Below are 14,866 nucleotides of genomic sequence, written 5' to 3'. Positions count from 1 at the left end.
TTATATGTTGTCCAGAGTGAAACTCTTGAACGTAGTGTAAAATTATAAATCTGGGACTGGTTAAGCTTGCAGTGTACAGCACTTTAAATGTCATAGATAACTGACTCTAAAAGTGAATAAACAAGGTGAAGACAAGTGCAAAAAAACCCCAAAAACTGAAGTGGATAGGACAGGAACCAAGAATTAGAAAGTCTGAAAATCTCTATCCAAAAGAATGGGGACCAAGCTTTTACATAACATTCATTTTGATTTTTAATTGTTTGCAGCAAGGACAGGAAGTGGAAAGGAATAAAAATCCCCACAAAAACTAGACTACACCATTATTTTATTTTTCCTCAAAAAGTATTTCTTAATTCCAGCAATTTCTGTGCTGTAAAATTTCAGTTTAGTTGGTTGATCCTTTAAATCCTGGGAAGCTGGTTTACACTCTTTTATAGCTCTATATTTCTGACATCTGCTTTCCAAGAAAAATATTGAAAGATTATGTATTTAAAGAAAATGAAACCACATTTTTTCTCCTCGAAATGTCTAATGGCAGATAGAATAATTGCAAAATATGATAACATCCTACCAAAAGAGTTGCAGGAGGATATCAAACACAGAGCACTTCTTTACTAAGCAGAGGCAAATGCACCTACAGTGAGTTCTGTTACCTGCCCCTATTTTCTGTCCAGGAGGCAAGATGACTTGGCCATGGCAGGGGCAGAGCAGGCAGCACTGGCAGTGGCTTGAACAAAAATCGGGCAGGGGAAGTCTATTTTTATCAGATGCAATGATACATTTTATTTTTGCATTTCTGAGATGTTCACACATCGTGTGACACCTTGAGCTGTGCGTGTGCGGGGGTGAAGGTGTGTGGGCCTGCTTTTTTCCCATAGAATTATTTCTCAGAGTGGGAGGTTCTCATCCCACACGTACCAGGCTGAAAGCAAAGAAACTGTGTTCAAGAAGATGCTAAATAAAGAAAGTGGTTTAACAGAGAGGGAGGATGAAAGAACTATGCTGATGCTGGTGTCAAAATAAAATGGGACAATCACTTAAAACAAAAGCCTGGAACACTTTAGCGTACTTGGAAGATTTAATTAGAACTACGTAGGTCTCCCCTGCTTGTGCCTTACATAATCATTTAAGTTGTGCAAGGTATCATAATGTAAAAATGGGAGAGATTTACGTCTTTCATCAAGAATGAAAATACCTGAACATTGTGCATACTGACAAGTAAAGTACAAATGCAAGGCAAAAAAAAAAAAAAAAAAAAAGTATCATGATACCTCTGTTTAAAAATGGCTGTGATAGAATGTGCAGGAGCCAAGAATCTCAAACCTTTAATTTCTCAAACCACCATTTTAATGTGGTTGGTTGTACATAGTTCTCATTATTAACATATTATTTATTTTTTTGTATACCAGAAGATTATACACATGTATCAAGATTTGTACCTGGAAATTCTTCACTGAAGTTGCAAGGCTTTGTAATGTGCCTATTACAGTATACTACACTATGTTGTATTATATATTATTGAGAAGCCAGGATATATTGTTTGGCAAATATAACACACAAAGTTAATTAAAAAATTGTAAGGCAGAAGGCATTTTCATGATTTTGGTAGAAAATCTTTTATCTGTTTGTTCACAGCTGACCATATGTGTAATATACATTTTTCTAGCAAATGCACAGCAGAGTGGCAGGGAAGAAGGCTGGTTGTTATACAGTCCTGCGTAGCTGCACTTTGGGTCAGATGGGAATCACCTGGAAGGTGGGAGGTAGCATCATACACATAATTTCCCTAAAAAACATGTTTAGGTAGGAGAGAGTTCAAGGTGTCATTGGCATGAAATGATTAGGACAGCAAGAATGGACCCAGGAGAAGATGGGGAGACTTCAAGATTCCTAAGGCAAGTGCGGGTAGCAGTAGAGCTCACTCATAACAGGAGGGAACAGGAAAGACTGCACACTTAAGACAAAGAGACTTCTCAGAGAAAAAGTGGGTTTTATCATAATGCAGATAGTTGCTGGAATTTAGTGGTCTGAAAAGTAGAACAGGCAAAAAGGATCTGACCTCTAAGAATAGGATATGAAAGAGAAAGAATTGATTTCAATCACCTTCTCTTCACTGGCAGATCTGAATCTCAATCTGCAGATCTGACTCTTCTAGACATAAAAAATATTACCTGTTCTAATGTACTGACTTTTGAGTGACTGCGCTTCAAGGAGCCTATGTTGCAAGTGTACAGCCCCATCATAGTAGTCATTTAGTCTAATTTGAGTAATCCTTAGGCTTCCATGAGTAAATTCTTGCTCGAACTAGCATGATATCTTAAATGATTATCCAGCCTTGGCAGTCATCTTCTGTAATAGACATTTAGCTGTCTTTGGCAAGCTGTCCAAGGATTTAATGAACTTCACTGTGTTGTATCTTCTGCTTAGCTTAGTGAATTCATCTCTCTTCTGTCCTTGTCTGTCATTAACTTTCTGTCTTCTTGATTGCAGTCTACATGGATCTTCAAGTTCTTCATTATTTTTTTTTTTAGGTAAACTCATTAGACACAGTTCCTTTTGTCTTTCAGCATTTCAATGTTATAACCATACTTTTGGTCTCCAAAGGCAGAGCGAATGTAATTTTTCTCTGCTGTGTTCCATTGATAAAAAACTGCAGGCTAGATTTTTAATTCATCATTTCACAGAGACTGCAGAATTCTCAGAAGTCAGAGACTTCCACAATGAGTTCTCCATCCTGTTCACATGGAGGATTATTCCTACATTTCCAGTAGTATACTTTCCCACATGAAATCCTACTTCTCTTTGCACCTAGCTTAGGAGCTGAGTTAGGCCACCCTGTAATGATGATCAGTACCTATGATATTGACAACCCTGGCACTACCAGCATCCAAAGCAATATGGTTTACCAGCATTTATTCCCTAGATTTTTGATAAAAAAATTATATCAAGGAGCATCTAAATCTAGCTCACTCCTACAGTGTATTCAGTTCCACCCAGAGTCCTACTGCAGCCATCCCCTACCCCATGAATCTGGCTACATCTTCATTTTAAAACTATTTTTATAAACACATTTTTCTGCCTTTAATGACTGTCATTTTTCCTAAGGAATTTTAATTTTCTGTCTCTGCTTCCAGTTGTTGCCACAGGTAGAGGCAAACACATTAAAAATGTACAGTAGTGACTTTTTTTACTTAAAGACCTCTAATAAAAAAGAAACTAATTGAGAAGCATGAAAGATCAGTCTTTTTACAGTGTAGGAAAAGCAGTCTGATCATTAACCTTTTTCAACATCAGTCTTCAAAATGATGAAAGTGCTAGTCCTAACTTATGAGGTATAGGAATTACATAGATGACTCTAGAAACCAGGTGATTATTGAACACTCTGAATATCAAAAACATTGACAGTGTTTACACTGAAGATCTTTTAAATTTTTTTTTAACTTCATTTATTTATTAATTTGTAAGCAGTGAATTCTATTACTAAAAACAGTAACTCAGAGCAGGGGGATTTTAGTAAAAAATATGTTAAGATGTACCTATGGTTTATATGTCGTGGAAGTCTTGAATTTGTCTGGAAGTCTCTTTTCATACCACAGCCTGGCTATCACACAGGCTTGTCCCAAGTAGAGTGTATGAATGGGCAAGAATTTTTTTATTTAAGTGGTGAGGTTTGTAAATGGGAGAATTGTATTTCATAGGCTGGGATATCTTTTAACATAACTTACTAATGCATGTCCTGAGGGTCACATCAAACCATTTTCTTATTATAATTAGTGTGAAAGTAGAACAAGACTATTGAATATTTAATTTGACTGGTCCCATAATTTATGCTGTTGAATATTTGCTGAAAATGTTACTAAAACACTCATGTACTCAAAATTTATAGTAGTCTTTTTACAGTGTCATCACAGACTCATGGTTCCATAAAGATTGCTTTGCCTAAACGTGCACAAAAATATGGTCACAGATATTTTACAATATCACTATATTTTTCAATATTTCAAATGATCTGAATATCTTTCTGCTGTAAGTCAATTTCATCAATATTTGCCATACAGGAATTGTTGATACTAAACTTCCCTTGAATGAATTATAAGCATTTTTTGTTGTTTTTCATGTTTTTCAACAAATGTTTTTGAAGTATCTCTGAAACAAAACAATCCTATGTTTACCAAGCCAGGAGGAAATATTGCTTTTACTTGTCCTTATAAAATTGGAGATTCAGTGCAGCAAGTGATGTGGGAAAGGATTAAAGCAGATCAGGTAGATACTGTTGTTTTGTGCAGCTCATCAGGAAGGCAAAGCTTTGGTTCAGATTTCAAAGAGCGTACGCTGGTAGATTGCTCTGATCAGGCAAACTCCAAGATTGTAATCCAAAACAGTATAGCCTCTGACTTTGCAACTTACCACTGAGTAGCTACTGGAAGAAACAAAACCTGTGTGATGGGTTTTGCTGTGGCTGGTAAGTAAAAGAGGAAGTGGTAAATGTTTTCACAATAGGACCTTCTGAGGCGTTAACACTTTTACCCGTATAAAATAACTCTTCAGTAACAAGTGAGGGTTAATTTAAATACCATATTCCAATTAGCAGCATGTAAAAGATAGCAAGTTAGCAATTAATCATGTTTCCACAGAAAGAAGCTTGTTTTAAGCTTGTCTGATCTCATTATTGAACTTGACCTGTGGTAGACTTATCTAAGAGCTGTAGAATGGGGTCTAAAACTTCAGAATATGCGCTTAATCTGTGATATGGTTAATTGAGAAGTGGAGAATGTGCTTGGGAAAAAATGCTGACCTGCTATACTCTTGATACTTGACTTTGAAAGTCCTTGAAACTGAGCAAAATGTCATAAAAAAAGAGGCATCAGGACAAAAATTCCTCTCACCTCTGACAATTTTAAACATTTAAATTTCAAAATATTTACTATATTGGTATAATCAACCATACCCAAATTGTAGAATAATAGAAATATTTTCTGTTTGCTCCATGTGCAGTGCTTCTCATGCCAAAATGAAAGCACATGAGTTGCAAGCAATACAGTAATTTTAAGAATTACCAGTCCTACCTACACAAACTACTTTTTTTCTACAAGAAGAATTTAGTTTCCATGCTTCTTTTGCTCTTGAAATAAATCCTATTTATAATTTTTAGTTCTGGCAATGCCAGCATGCTTATGCCTGTTTATTGGAGGAAAAAAGAAGTATAAAGCCATTGCAGAAGCTAAAGTACAGTCTGATTCACCAATCACTCCCCTGTCTTTTAAGTCCTCAATCAATATTACGAGGTGGATTTTGTTGAATTTTCATTAATTTCAAAAGAAGTGAAGTCTCAAGGATTTCCAATTATTTCTCTTTAACATTGGAAATGTTTCATAACACACAATATTTGCAGTGAGATATGGAGAAACACTAAAGGGAAAGAAGCGACAGGCCAGGTGCCAGCTCCCCCAGCACTGTGTGGCATAGCCAGTGAAGTCTCTCACAAACTCATGACTGACTTTGCTTGATGCAACAGCCATGGCTTGAATAAACCAAGTGCTGACAGAAACTTGCTATGCTAGTTTTTTGTGTATGTTCTATCAATTCAGCCACATCATTTTCTTTGGCTTAGCATTACAGTTAAGCCACACTCAAGCTTGGATTTGCTACCAAACTCCTCCAATTTTTGTAGTCTGTCAGTGTGATTCTGCATGCGTACTGCAAATCTTCTCGCCTTGCCCAGTTCCAGAGATGTTTTGAAATACTAAGTCTAGGACTTGGGAGGATAGCTGCACGGTAAACAGTAATAGTGAAAACTCTGATTAGGTTGAGAGAGAGTGAAAGAAAAGAAATTTTTTTATTATTATTATTTTTTGAGAGACCCCAAGAATGTTTGAAGAGGAGGAATCTTGGGTGAAAGACAGTAGAAATAAGAGCACAGGATTATTTGCAGAGCTGATAATAATTCCAAACCTGCAGATTCTAGGGGGTGGTACTGTAGAAACAAGTAGGTTGCTTCTTGTCTATAGGTGAACGTATTTTTGCAAGGAAAAGCAGCATGGAATTCCTATGAAGAAAAAAGGAAGAGAGGCGGGAAAAGGTATTCAAATGACAGGAAAGCCTGCATTATTCTTGCAGTTGTATCAGTAGAAGTCAGTATGCTGCATTTAACGTTTTTCAACATGAGTGAAAATAAAACCATGAGATGCTTTCAATATCATTAAGTTTGTCCATTCTATCCCACTAAATATTGTGACTGTTGTTTTTAGTAACAGGAATTTCCATCTGAAAAGAGCCTTCTGCAAATCTTTTTGACCTTGAAACCTGGCACATGTAAAGCAGCATATGTATGTAAAGGAGTGTAGCTTTTGTTGGACAACACCTACAGAAATAGAAGGCTGAATATTACATAATTATATAATGTATTCAAGAGACTTTGGATTAATTTCTGGTGTGTTCTTCACCATATTTCTCCTTCTAAAAATTCTAATAATATGGAGATTGGACACGTCACCAGATTCCACATCTGAACCCATTACTGATTTTTACTTACCTTGCTTTTTCCTTTGATCAGATTTCTTTTTTTGAGCATGTTTTTGGAGGAAGGAAACAGACTTACAATCCATGTATTGTTTTGATAGATGACTGGGAAAGAAAGGGAGATATCATATGAAAGAACTGAAAAATTAGCAGGGTTGAAAAAAAAAATGCTTATTCCAACCTGAAGACCCAGCCATTTTTAGAAAGATTTAATAAGGTTTTTCTTGCTTTAATAAAAAGTGGGATAGCAAGCTCTTGTAGACAAAGTAAAATAGAAACATTTTGTGTTGCTCTATGTTTCCACTAGGTCTGAAAAAACTGGTTGGTGGTGTTTAAATGTATATTTAGGGTCAGAATTACATTATGGCTTGTACTAGCCCTTTCACCAGCTTTTTTGCCCTCCTCTGGACACCTTAGTCAAATACCTTAATATCCTTAAATTGTGGGACCCAGAACTACACACAGTGCTCAAAGTGAGGCTGCATCAATGCTGAATACAGAGAGATAATCACCTCTTCTGGCCAGCTGGCTATGTTGTAGTTTGCCTTCTTGGCTGCTGACTCCTGTTGAGCCTGCCACTGACAAGCACCTGCAGATCCCTTTCTGCAGGGCTGCTCTCCAGCCACTCCTCTCCCAGTTTATACTTGTGGCTGGTGTTACTCTGTCTTCAATGCAGAATCCTGCATTTGTTCCCTTCATTCATCTGGCTGGTTACCTTACCATAATAGAAGGTTATCACACTAGTTGGACAGGACTTTCCCTTTGTGAACCCATGTTGACTCTGCCTTTAAATGATTTTCAGTAGCACACAGTATGATCTTAATAGCAGCAGATGAAAAGCAGGGGACTACTTGTCCAGTCATTGAGGGTTATTATATGTCCTTCTGAGCTGGGAGGAGACAGAAGCACTTCTGTGCCACATAAAACAGAAGATAAGGCTACAGTTGGTGGTGAAGAGAATCAGGGTAGGAGTGAAATTAGCTTCCTTCTTTCCTCATGAATTTATACAGTGTGAACACAAGATATCAGACCATGCTGTGGGTCTCGACTCAACAAATCACCTTTCTCTGGGCATGAATGCATTCATGCTGGATTTCTGCCTTTCAGATTTGGGCAAAACTATTTCAGATGTCTAGTTAGCATACCATATGCGCCAGTCCAGCAAGGCATGTGACAAACTACATGCAGATCTTTACAGTGCAGTCCAAACCTCTTGTTAAAACAAATTGCTGTCTGGCCCATCAGTGCTTCTTCCTCAAAACTAGTCAGTGCACTGAAGGTCAAAAACCTTCCTGCAAAAAAAATTTCACAATATGTAGGGAAAATGCCAAGGCTAGAAAGATGGCAGAGAGAGGGACACATCATTAATACTTAACAGAAATTGAACTGATCCTGAAAATACACTTATTAGCCTGCCGTCAGCATGCCACCTTTGATAAGAACACAAGAACTAAAGAGACACATGACAAGCCTCTGACATGTTTCTGCAAAATTTTGAATGTTACTTTAAAGTCAGTAATTATAAAAGGTTTTATTTAGTTAAAGAAAACAAATGCCTCAGGAAGGCTTTGCTCACTTTAAATGAGAAAAGGCAAGAGGGCTTTGAGCTGTTGTCAGTTCTAAAAAAAAAAATCTAATGATTTTTCTCATCCAAATTTAACTGATAGCTGATAATCTCAGCTCTCAAAGTCATTAACTCCTAGATGATTATCTTAACCTGATAAAGCTGAAGGTGAAACTTCAGGAAAAGAAAAATTAGGTCTGGAGTGAAGGATGGGGATGCTGCTGAAGCATGGAACTCTCGAGATTCACCCATCCTTGATGATAAAATATAAGATTTTAAAATTTTATCTCTATGATTACAGGATGTTTTCTCCTTATTTCTGTAAGTACTCATGGCAGAGATAATGATTTTCTGTGGCAGGTAGCTGAACACCTGGAAAAAGACATACTTTTCCCTGAATTTGATCATAACTATATGCACCATCCTGTCATTTTAAGTACACAGAAGATGAAAACATGTTGGAAGTAGAGTGATTTCATATGTGGTTATAATACAGAAGGCATCAGGTTTTTTTATCAGGCAGCCTTCTCTGTTGTGTCACATACCTTCATCAATGTAAACTTCCAAGAGAATTTTCTTTCTTTTTTCTTTCCAGTAGAATAACATTGGAATGCAACGATAAGACTCTTCTGTAATGAGTATTTTTTGTTATCTTTTCCAATGAGCATATTAATACTAAGGAGGTGTACCTGAGCATGTCTCAGCTGGTATTCAGGACAGACAGATAAGAAGCTGTGGACCTTTTTGATCCCGGGGAGAAAAGACATGGTGATGGCTCAGCAGCTGGTTAGCTGGCATTACTGTCCTTAGTGATACTGATTGTTTTCTTTTGCCTATGAACTGAGCATGTAACTTTCTTTTCCGCCCAAAATGAAAGCTTTTCAGGGAAGCTGTGGTTTCATCTTTGAATGCTATCCTCCTCTGTACAGTGAGCTGAAAATCAAAGAGGGACTAACCTAAAGACAGTTTTTTAGTCCCTGTTCACCAATGAATTGCTAGTGTTTATCTGAAACACAAGAAAGAACTTTGTGGCCACCATCTCTTGTACTAAGTAATACAAGAGGCATTACTCCTTTTCCATCCCAAGGCATCCTCACTTTTTTTGTACTTTTTTTGTTTGACTCCTATATATTGAGAAAATGAAGTGCAGAGGTGCAACACAGCAACAGGAAGCAGGGCCCTGCGGTGAGCTGCAAAAAGCTGACTTGAAGTTCTATGGTTTAGCACACTTTTTTTTTTTAATTCTACTAATAACCAAGTTTAGAATTGTGACAAGAGAAAAATTCTAAGTGTTTTAAATGCATGATAACTGTACTGAGGACTTGTGTCATGGCTTCCTGTGTGACTTTGAGTATATTACCTCTGTTCTTTCCTTCAGCTTTTTTCACCTCAAAAAAGAGAATAATATCACATTACCACTCCACAAACTTAAGCACCATAAGAATATATTGACTTATAACTTGAGGCCATTGTCTTGCCTGTCTCTACTCTTTAATCATGTCTTTTCCAGCCTAGTTGGTTCTGTGATTCTATGTTGCTCCTTAACTTCATTTGAAGATGTGACTCCATACTGAAGAAGTCAATGCATTTTAAGCAAAGTTACTGTAAGTGTAACTTTTCCTGCCTTGGTTGTAATTCTCGAAGAAATTATTTTTGCTTAGGCTAGAACAAATAAGGTGGGTTTCCTGATGTCCATCATCAAAGCACATACAGTAATATATTATTAAAAAAAAGTGATGAAACAGAAGAAATTTCTGTGGAAATATTTTGGTAAAAAATGAAGAGATTTCTTTTTGAATTAGAGCAGAAAATAACTGGTACCGCTGTGTGTAATACCGAATAGAAAACCTCTTGAGAACTGAGGTGATCTTCCTGGTACTCTGAAAAATATCTTATTGCTTATGGACATATTGCATGATTGTTGGTAATCTCTTTCAGGACAACATTTACAATGTTGATAGCACTCACTTAAGTAGTCTGAGTGTTTTTACTATCCATATATCAGGTCACTTATGTACACAATGCTTTCTTACCAGGGGAGGGAAGGAGATAGGAAAGGATTATACAAGGCAACGGGTTTTTTCATGTGTCTGTGCTCACTCACCTTTGGTCATTCCAGTCACAACTTCCATAATAACTAGCTCATCAAAACAAAGGTGTTTTGGAAATGAGGAAATGATTGTGAGGTCTGAATATTGAGCATGAGCTGTCATCAAATAATGTCTCTACATGGTCATTGATTTTCAAGTTAGTTTGTCATAAAAAGTTCATGCTGGTTTATGCAAAATACTAATCATATTTCTTAATATAGTATTTTAGCAACTTGGGATCACAAATGGTATATCATCAACATAGCTGGAGGAATTTCTGCTGCTGTCTTACTGTTAGTTTTTCTACTGATCTGCATCACCACTGCGTATAGAATCACAGAATCATAGAATGGTTAGGGTTGGAAAGGACCTTAAGATCATCTAGTTCCAAACCCCCTGCCATGGGCAGGGACACCTCGCTCTAAACCATGTCACCCAAGACTCCATCCAACCTGGCCTTGAACACTGCCAGGGATGGAGCATTCACAACCTCCCTGGGCAACCCATTCCAGTGCTTCACCACCCTCACTGTAAAGAACTTCTTCCTTATACCTAATCTAAACTTCCCCTGTTTACGTTCGAACACATTACCCCTTGTCCTATCGCTACAGTCCCTAATGAAGAGTCCCTCCCCAGCATCCTTGTAGGCCCCCTTCAGATACTGGAAGGCTGCTATGAGGTCTCCACACAGCCTTCTCTTCTCCAGGCTGAACAGCCCCAACTCTCTCAGCCTGTCTTCATACGGGAGGTGCTCCAGCCTCCTGATCATCTTCGTGGCCCTCCTCTGGACTTGCTCCAACAGCTCCATGTCCTTCTTATGTTGAGGACACCAGAACTGTACGCAGTACTCCACGTGAGGTCTCACGAGAGCAGAGTAGAGGGGCAGGATCACCTCCTTCGACCTGCTGGTCACACTTATTATTACAAAAAGTAAGTAACAAACCAATTTGCTTAATATACTGAAACAGGTAAATGTGAAGGTGTTAACAGCTCATCCTACTATCCTCTTCAGAACCAGATAAAAAAAAAAGGTAGATGTGAAAATTGAATTTTCTTGCCAAATTTTAAACTTGAAAAACCTAATCCATTCTACAGGCTATGAAAAAAATGACAGTTTATCCCCTACACCCCCTTTTTTTCGCATTAGAAAAACAAATGGCTTACTCAAGTTCCTTAGTCAGCTAAATGCTCACAGTGGTATAGCTGAAATTTCACACCAAAAGTGATCTGTCAGTAATAACATAAACCTAGGCATAGACTGTTCCTATTTTGTGCATAGAGAACAGGTGACATCTTGAGGTTTTCTACATCTAGCATTTTTTTGTCTTGTGATTTAATGTTCCAAATTTTCTCACAGCTGGATCAAGACTAATAGTTTAAACCATTATCTAAGTTTGCTGTATTCCTTGCCAAGTATACACTAGTGGTCTGATCCAGAATCTCTGCTTCCAATGAAAAGAAATAGTGAGAAGAAAAAAGATTTCTTCACCTACCACAGTATCTGAGGCTGCTGGAACTTGTTGTCAAAAACTTACTGTATTTGCTCCTGAATCAAAGAGCCTCTTTTCCTGTGTACAAGATTTTATGAAACACCACTAATCTCATGCATGTTACAGTTTGCAAGTCAGGGGAAAGATTACTCGGATTTTTATTGTAATTACTGCTTTCAAGTAAGCATTACTGGTGGGAAAGTAAGCAATACCAGCATTATTTCTTGTATGCTGAAATTAGATATTTTGGACTATACTATCATGTATGATGCAGTTCCCTCCACTGCTTTTCTGACTGAATGTGTGTCATCAGAAAGAAGAGGAAGAGGATCACAGAGGCCTTCTCAAATTATTTGTATTCTACTCAGATGCAGGTAAGATCAGATGGAATTTACTCACATCTTGTATTGTATATTTCTCAACCTCTTTCTCTTCTGTATCTGCTCTTTACATCCCTTAAATCTTACAGTCTAATCTTAAACTATATAGATAGGAAAAATGTAATATTTTGAAGTATGATTATTGCTATTTACTCTTTTTTTTGATGAATGTTCTTTAATGTTTTACAGCTACATTTAGAGATGTAACTGCGTTCCATGTTATTAACAAATTAGCTCTTTTGGTTCACTAGCTTTTGTATTATTTATTTGTTTTCTTCAAGTCACTACTTGTAAAACTGAGGCAAAAAATTGTATCCTGTGATAACTTTTGTCTTTATCTATTTTTTCTACTTGAGCTTCACTGTAATTTGTTGGGACAGCTGCTTCAGTGCTTCTCTTTTCTTTCTGTATTGTCATAATCAATGTTTTGCAGCTCTAAGTCTCCTCCCTCCCCCCCTCCCCTCCCTTTAATAATCCTATTCAAGGCCTTCAGAAGTGGAAAAACAGGAGCCAATTTTACTGCTTCTGCCTTGTCTCTTCATATTTTGAGTTGAGGAATGAAGTTCTGCTGTGCTTAGGGAAATTATCCCATTTTCACAGTGGATGTGAGATTGGCTTTCCACTTATCTCCTCTCAGATGGTATTTCTGTATGATCCAATGACGAGCTCCACTGTCAATATATCCTTATAAAGCCATTTGACCTCATGCCATTTTCATTCCTCCCATTTTGACTGTTGGATCACTGTACTAGGATGAAGCTCTTACTAGAGCGACCATAGGCTACGGGCTAGTCATTTGCTTCAGAAACGATCTTTCCTCCCATGCCAGTTAATCAGGGCATGGTCACATTAAGTTGTCTTAATTACATGACTAATTCTTAGCATGGTCAGAGTAATTCATATTTTAAGATTGACATAGGAGAGACTACTTCATTATTTGAAGGGCGTATGCGAGGGGAAGGGGGCATTCCACTGGTGCTTTACCAGGCACCTGATGCAGGACATCTGGGAAACATTCATAGTGAGACTTTTTTCATGTTTCAACCGGAAATGTATTTGTAGCATGAAAGAAGACAAAACAAAATATTTCAATTGATGGTTGAATATTTCCCAATAATAAATCAGCATATGAGGAAAATGTGGCATTTTCCTCCATTTTCAAAGTTGCAGCTGTTTTGACAAAAGCCCTAAAACTTTTTTACTTTTTCTTTTCATTTCCTTTTTCTTTTTCTTTTTCTCTTTTTCTTTTTCTTTTTATTTTTCTTTTTCTTTTTTTCTTTTCCTTTTCCTTTTTTTTTTTTTTTTTTTTTTTTTAAATGTTCTTCTATCGGGCTAACAGTTATGGAAATTCCAATTTTCATGGCACACAGAACACAGGAAGAAGAGAAGAATCATCCCTTGGGCAGACAGAGGAGATTTATGTCAACTGCAACAATGTCTAACATAAACCTAACAAAAGACCATTAGATTCCTTGTTAGGAATGAAGCAACCAAAATGCAGGCCTTATATTTGCAGCTTAGACTTCATTTTCTTTGCACTGTCAAAATGAGGAAGGTCAAAATTGCTGTACTGAGCACTGCCTGGGCTGCTTTGGCTGGACACCCAGCCTGGGCCAGCTTACACCAGATATGACTCTGCTGTATGGCAGTCTGCAGCATTAATGTATTTTTTGATTCATATGTAGAATTAAACATTACTTGTACTTCTGCAATTTAAACAGTTTTACCCAGTAGGCGTACTCTTAAGAATTTTAGATCAGCTCTGATATACAGAATGGAGCTGTGTGTGTTTACAGAAAGTTAATTTGGTCTGAGGTATCTGTGTGTCTGAAAAGCCTATGTGACAGGGGGAGAAAGAAAATGTGCTTGATGTTGTCTGTGTCCATGATTATTGCATCTCAAATTGAGAGCTCTATAGAATAATAAATATCCATTATTTTCCACAAAGTAGGTTTTATTTTGCTGCTGCGCAAACAGTACTATTCAGCTCAGAAAAGCAAATGTATCAGGGATCCTTGAACCTAGATTTAAAAGCATGAACAGCAGCTTGCTGTCTGACAGCTGTGTGGTTTTACAGGTTTCTTGCCGCTCATCACAGTTATTTCAGTGCTTTCTATTTGTGGATGGAATAGAAGTGTAGCCCCTGCTCTCCTCCCCCCTTCCTTTCACCCCACCTTTCCCCCCATGTTCAGGAAAAAAAACAAACCATGAAGACTCTGTTGTTGTCAGGTTATATTTAATAATAATTTATTATAAGGTTTAGTTGCGCAAAAAATAAAAGAGAACATGGTAAGTATATGAATAAATGATGCAAAGCAGAAAAAAGCATGATTGAGAACATTTACAAAACCATACACATACATATGTAGTTGTATGTGTGCATATGTATATATTCTGCTGAAACCTACAGAAGAAACCACATAGAAATTGAACAAACAGAACAAAACAAAACAAAAAAAAAAAAAAGAAAACCCTTAAAGAAACAGAACTAGAAGGCAGACCTGAGAATTAGTTTCTACACATCTTTTGGCCTTTTACAAATCTGCTGTATTACTGAGGGCAAAATCCCAGTAGATGAAGGTGTTACCATGATGGCTGATAATCATACACATCTGCATACTACAAACTGTGTGACTGGCCCACCTGTGCTTGGTTCCCCTTTTCATTTGAAGCATTAGTAAAAGTGTTGCTTTTGGGTTTTTTGAGGGGGAGGCATTGTGAGTCTGTCTATGGCTGTTACCTGTTCCACTGGGCTCTGTAGGAAGGAGCATCAACAGCCCGACAGTGAAAAACACATTTTGCATAGCCTTCTCCCATGGAAAG

At 37.3% G+C, this 14,866-nt stretch overlaps 1 protein-coding gene across 1 annotated transcript in view; it reads left to right on the top strand.

Annotated features, from left to right (window-relative positions):
• The window catches only part of CD226 (CD226 molecule), a 30,569-nt gene extending 17,084 nt beyond the window's left edge, over positions 1-13,485 (top strand). The window contains 5 exon segments of the mRNA XM_030478730.1: positions 4,127-4,462; positions 10,403-10,506; positions 11,099-11,103; positions 11,977-12,037; positions 13,372-13,485. Of these exon segments, the coding sequence (XP_030334590.1) occupies positions 4,127-4,462; positions 10,403-10,506; positions 11,099-11,103; positions 11,977-12,037; positions 13,372-13,485 (620 nt within the window).
• The last annotated feature ends 1,381 nt before the right edge of the window (positions 13,486-14,866 follow it).

The sequence above is a fragment of the Strigops habroptila genome, chromosome 1 (assembly GCF_004027225.2).
Source record: "Strigops habroptila isolate Jane chromosome 1, bStrHab1.2.pri, whole genome shotgun sequence".
Lineage (NCBI taxonomy): Eukaryota > Metazoa > Chordata > Aves > Psittaciformes > Psittacidae > Strigops > Strigops habroptila.
This window is presented reverse-complemented; position numbering and strand designations above follow the sequence as displayed.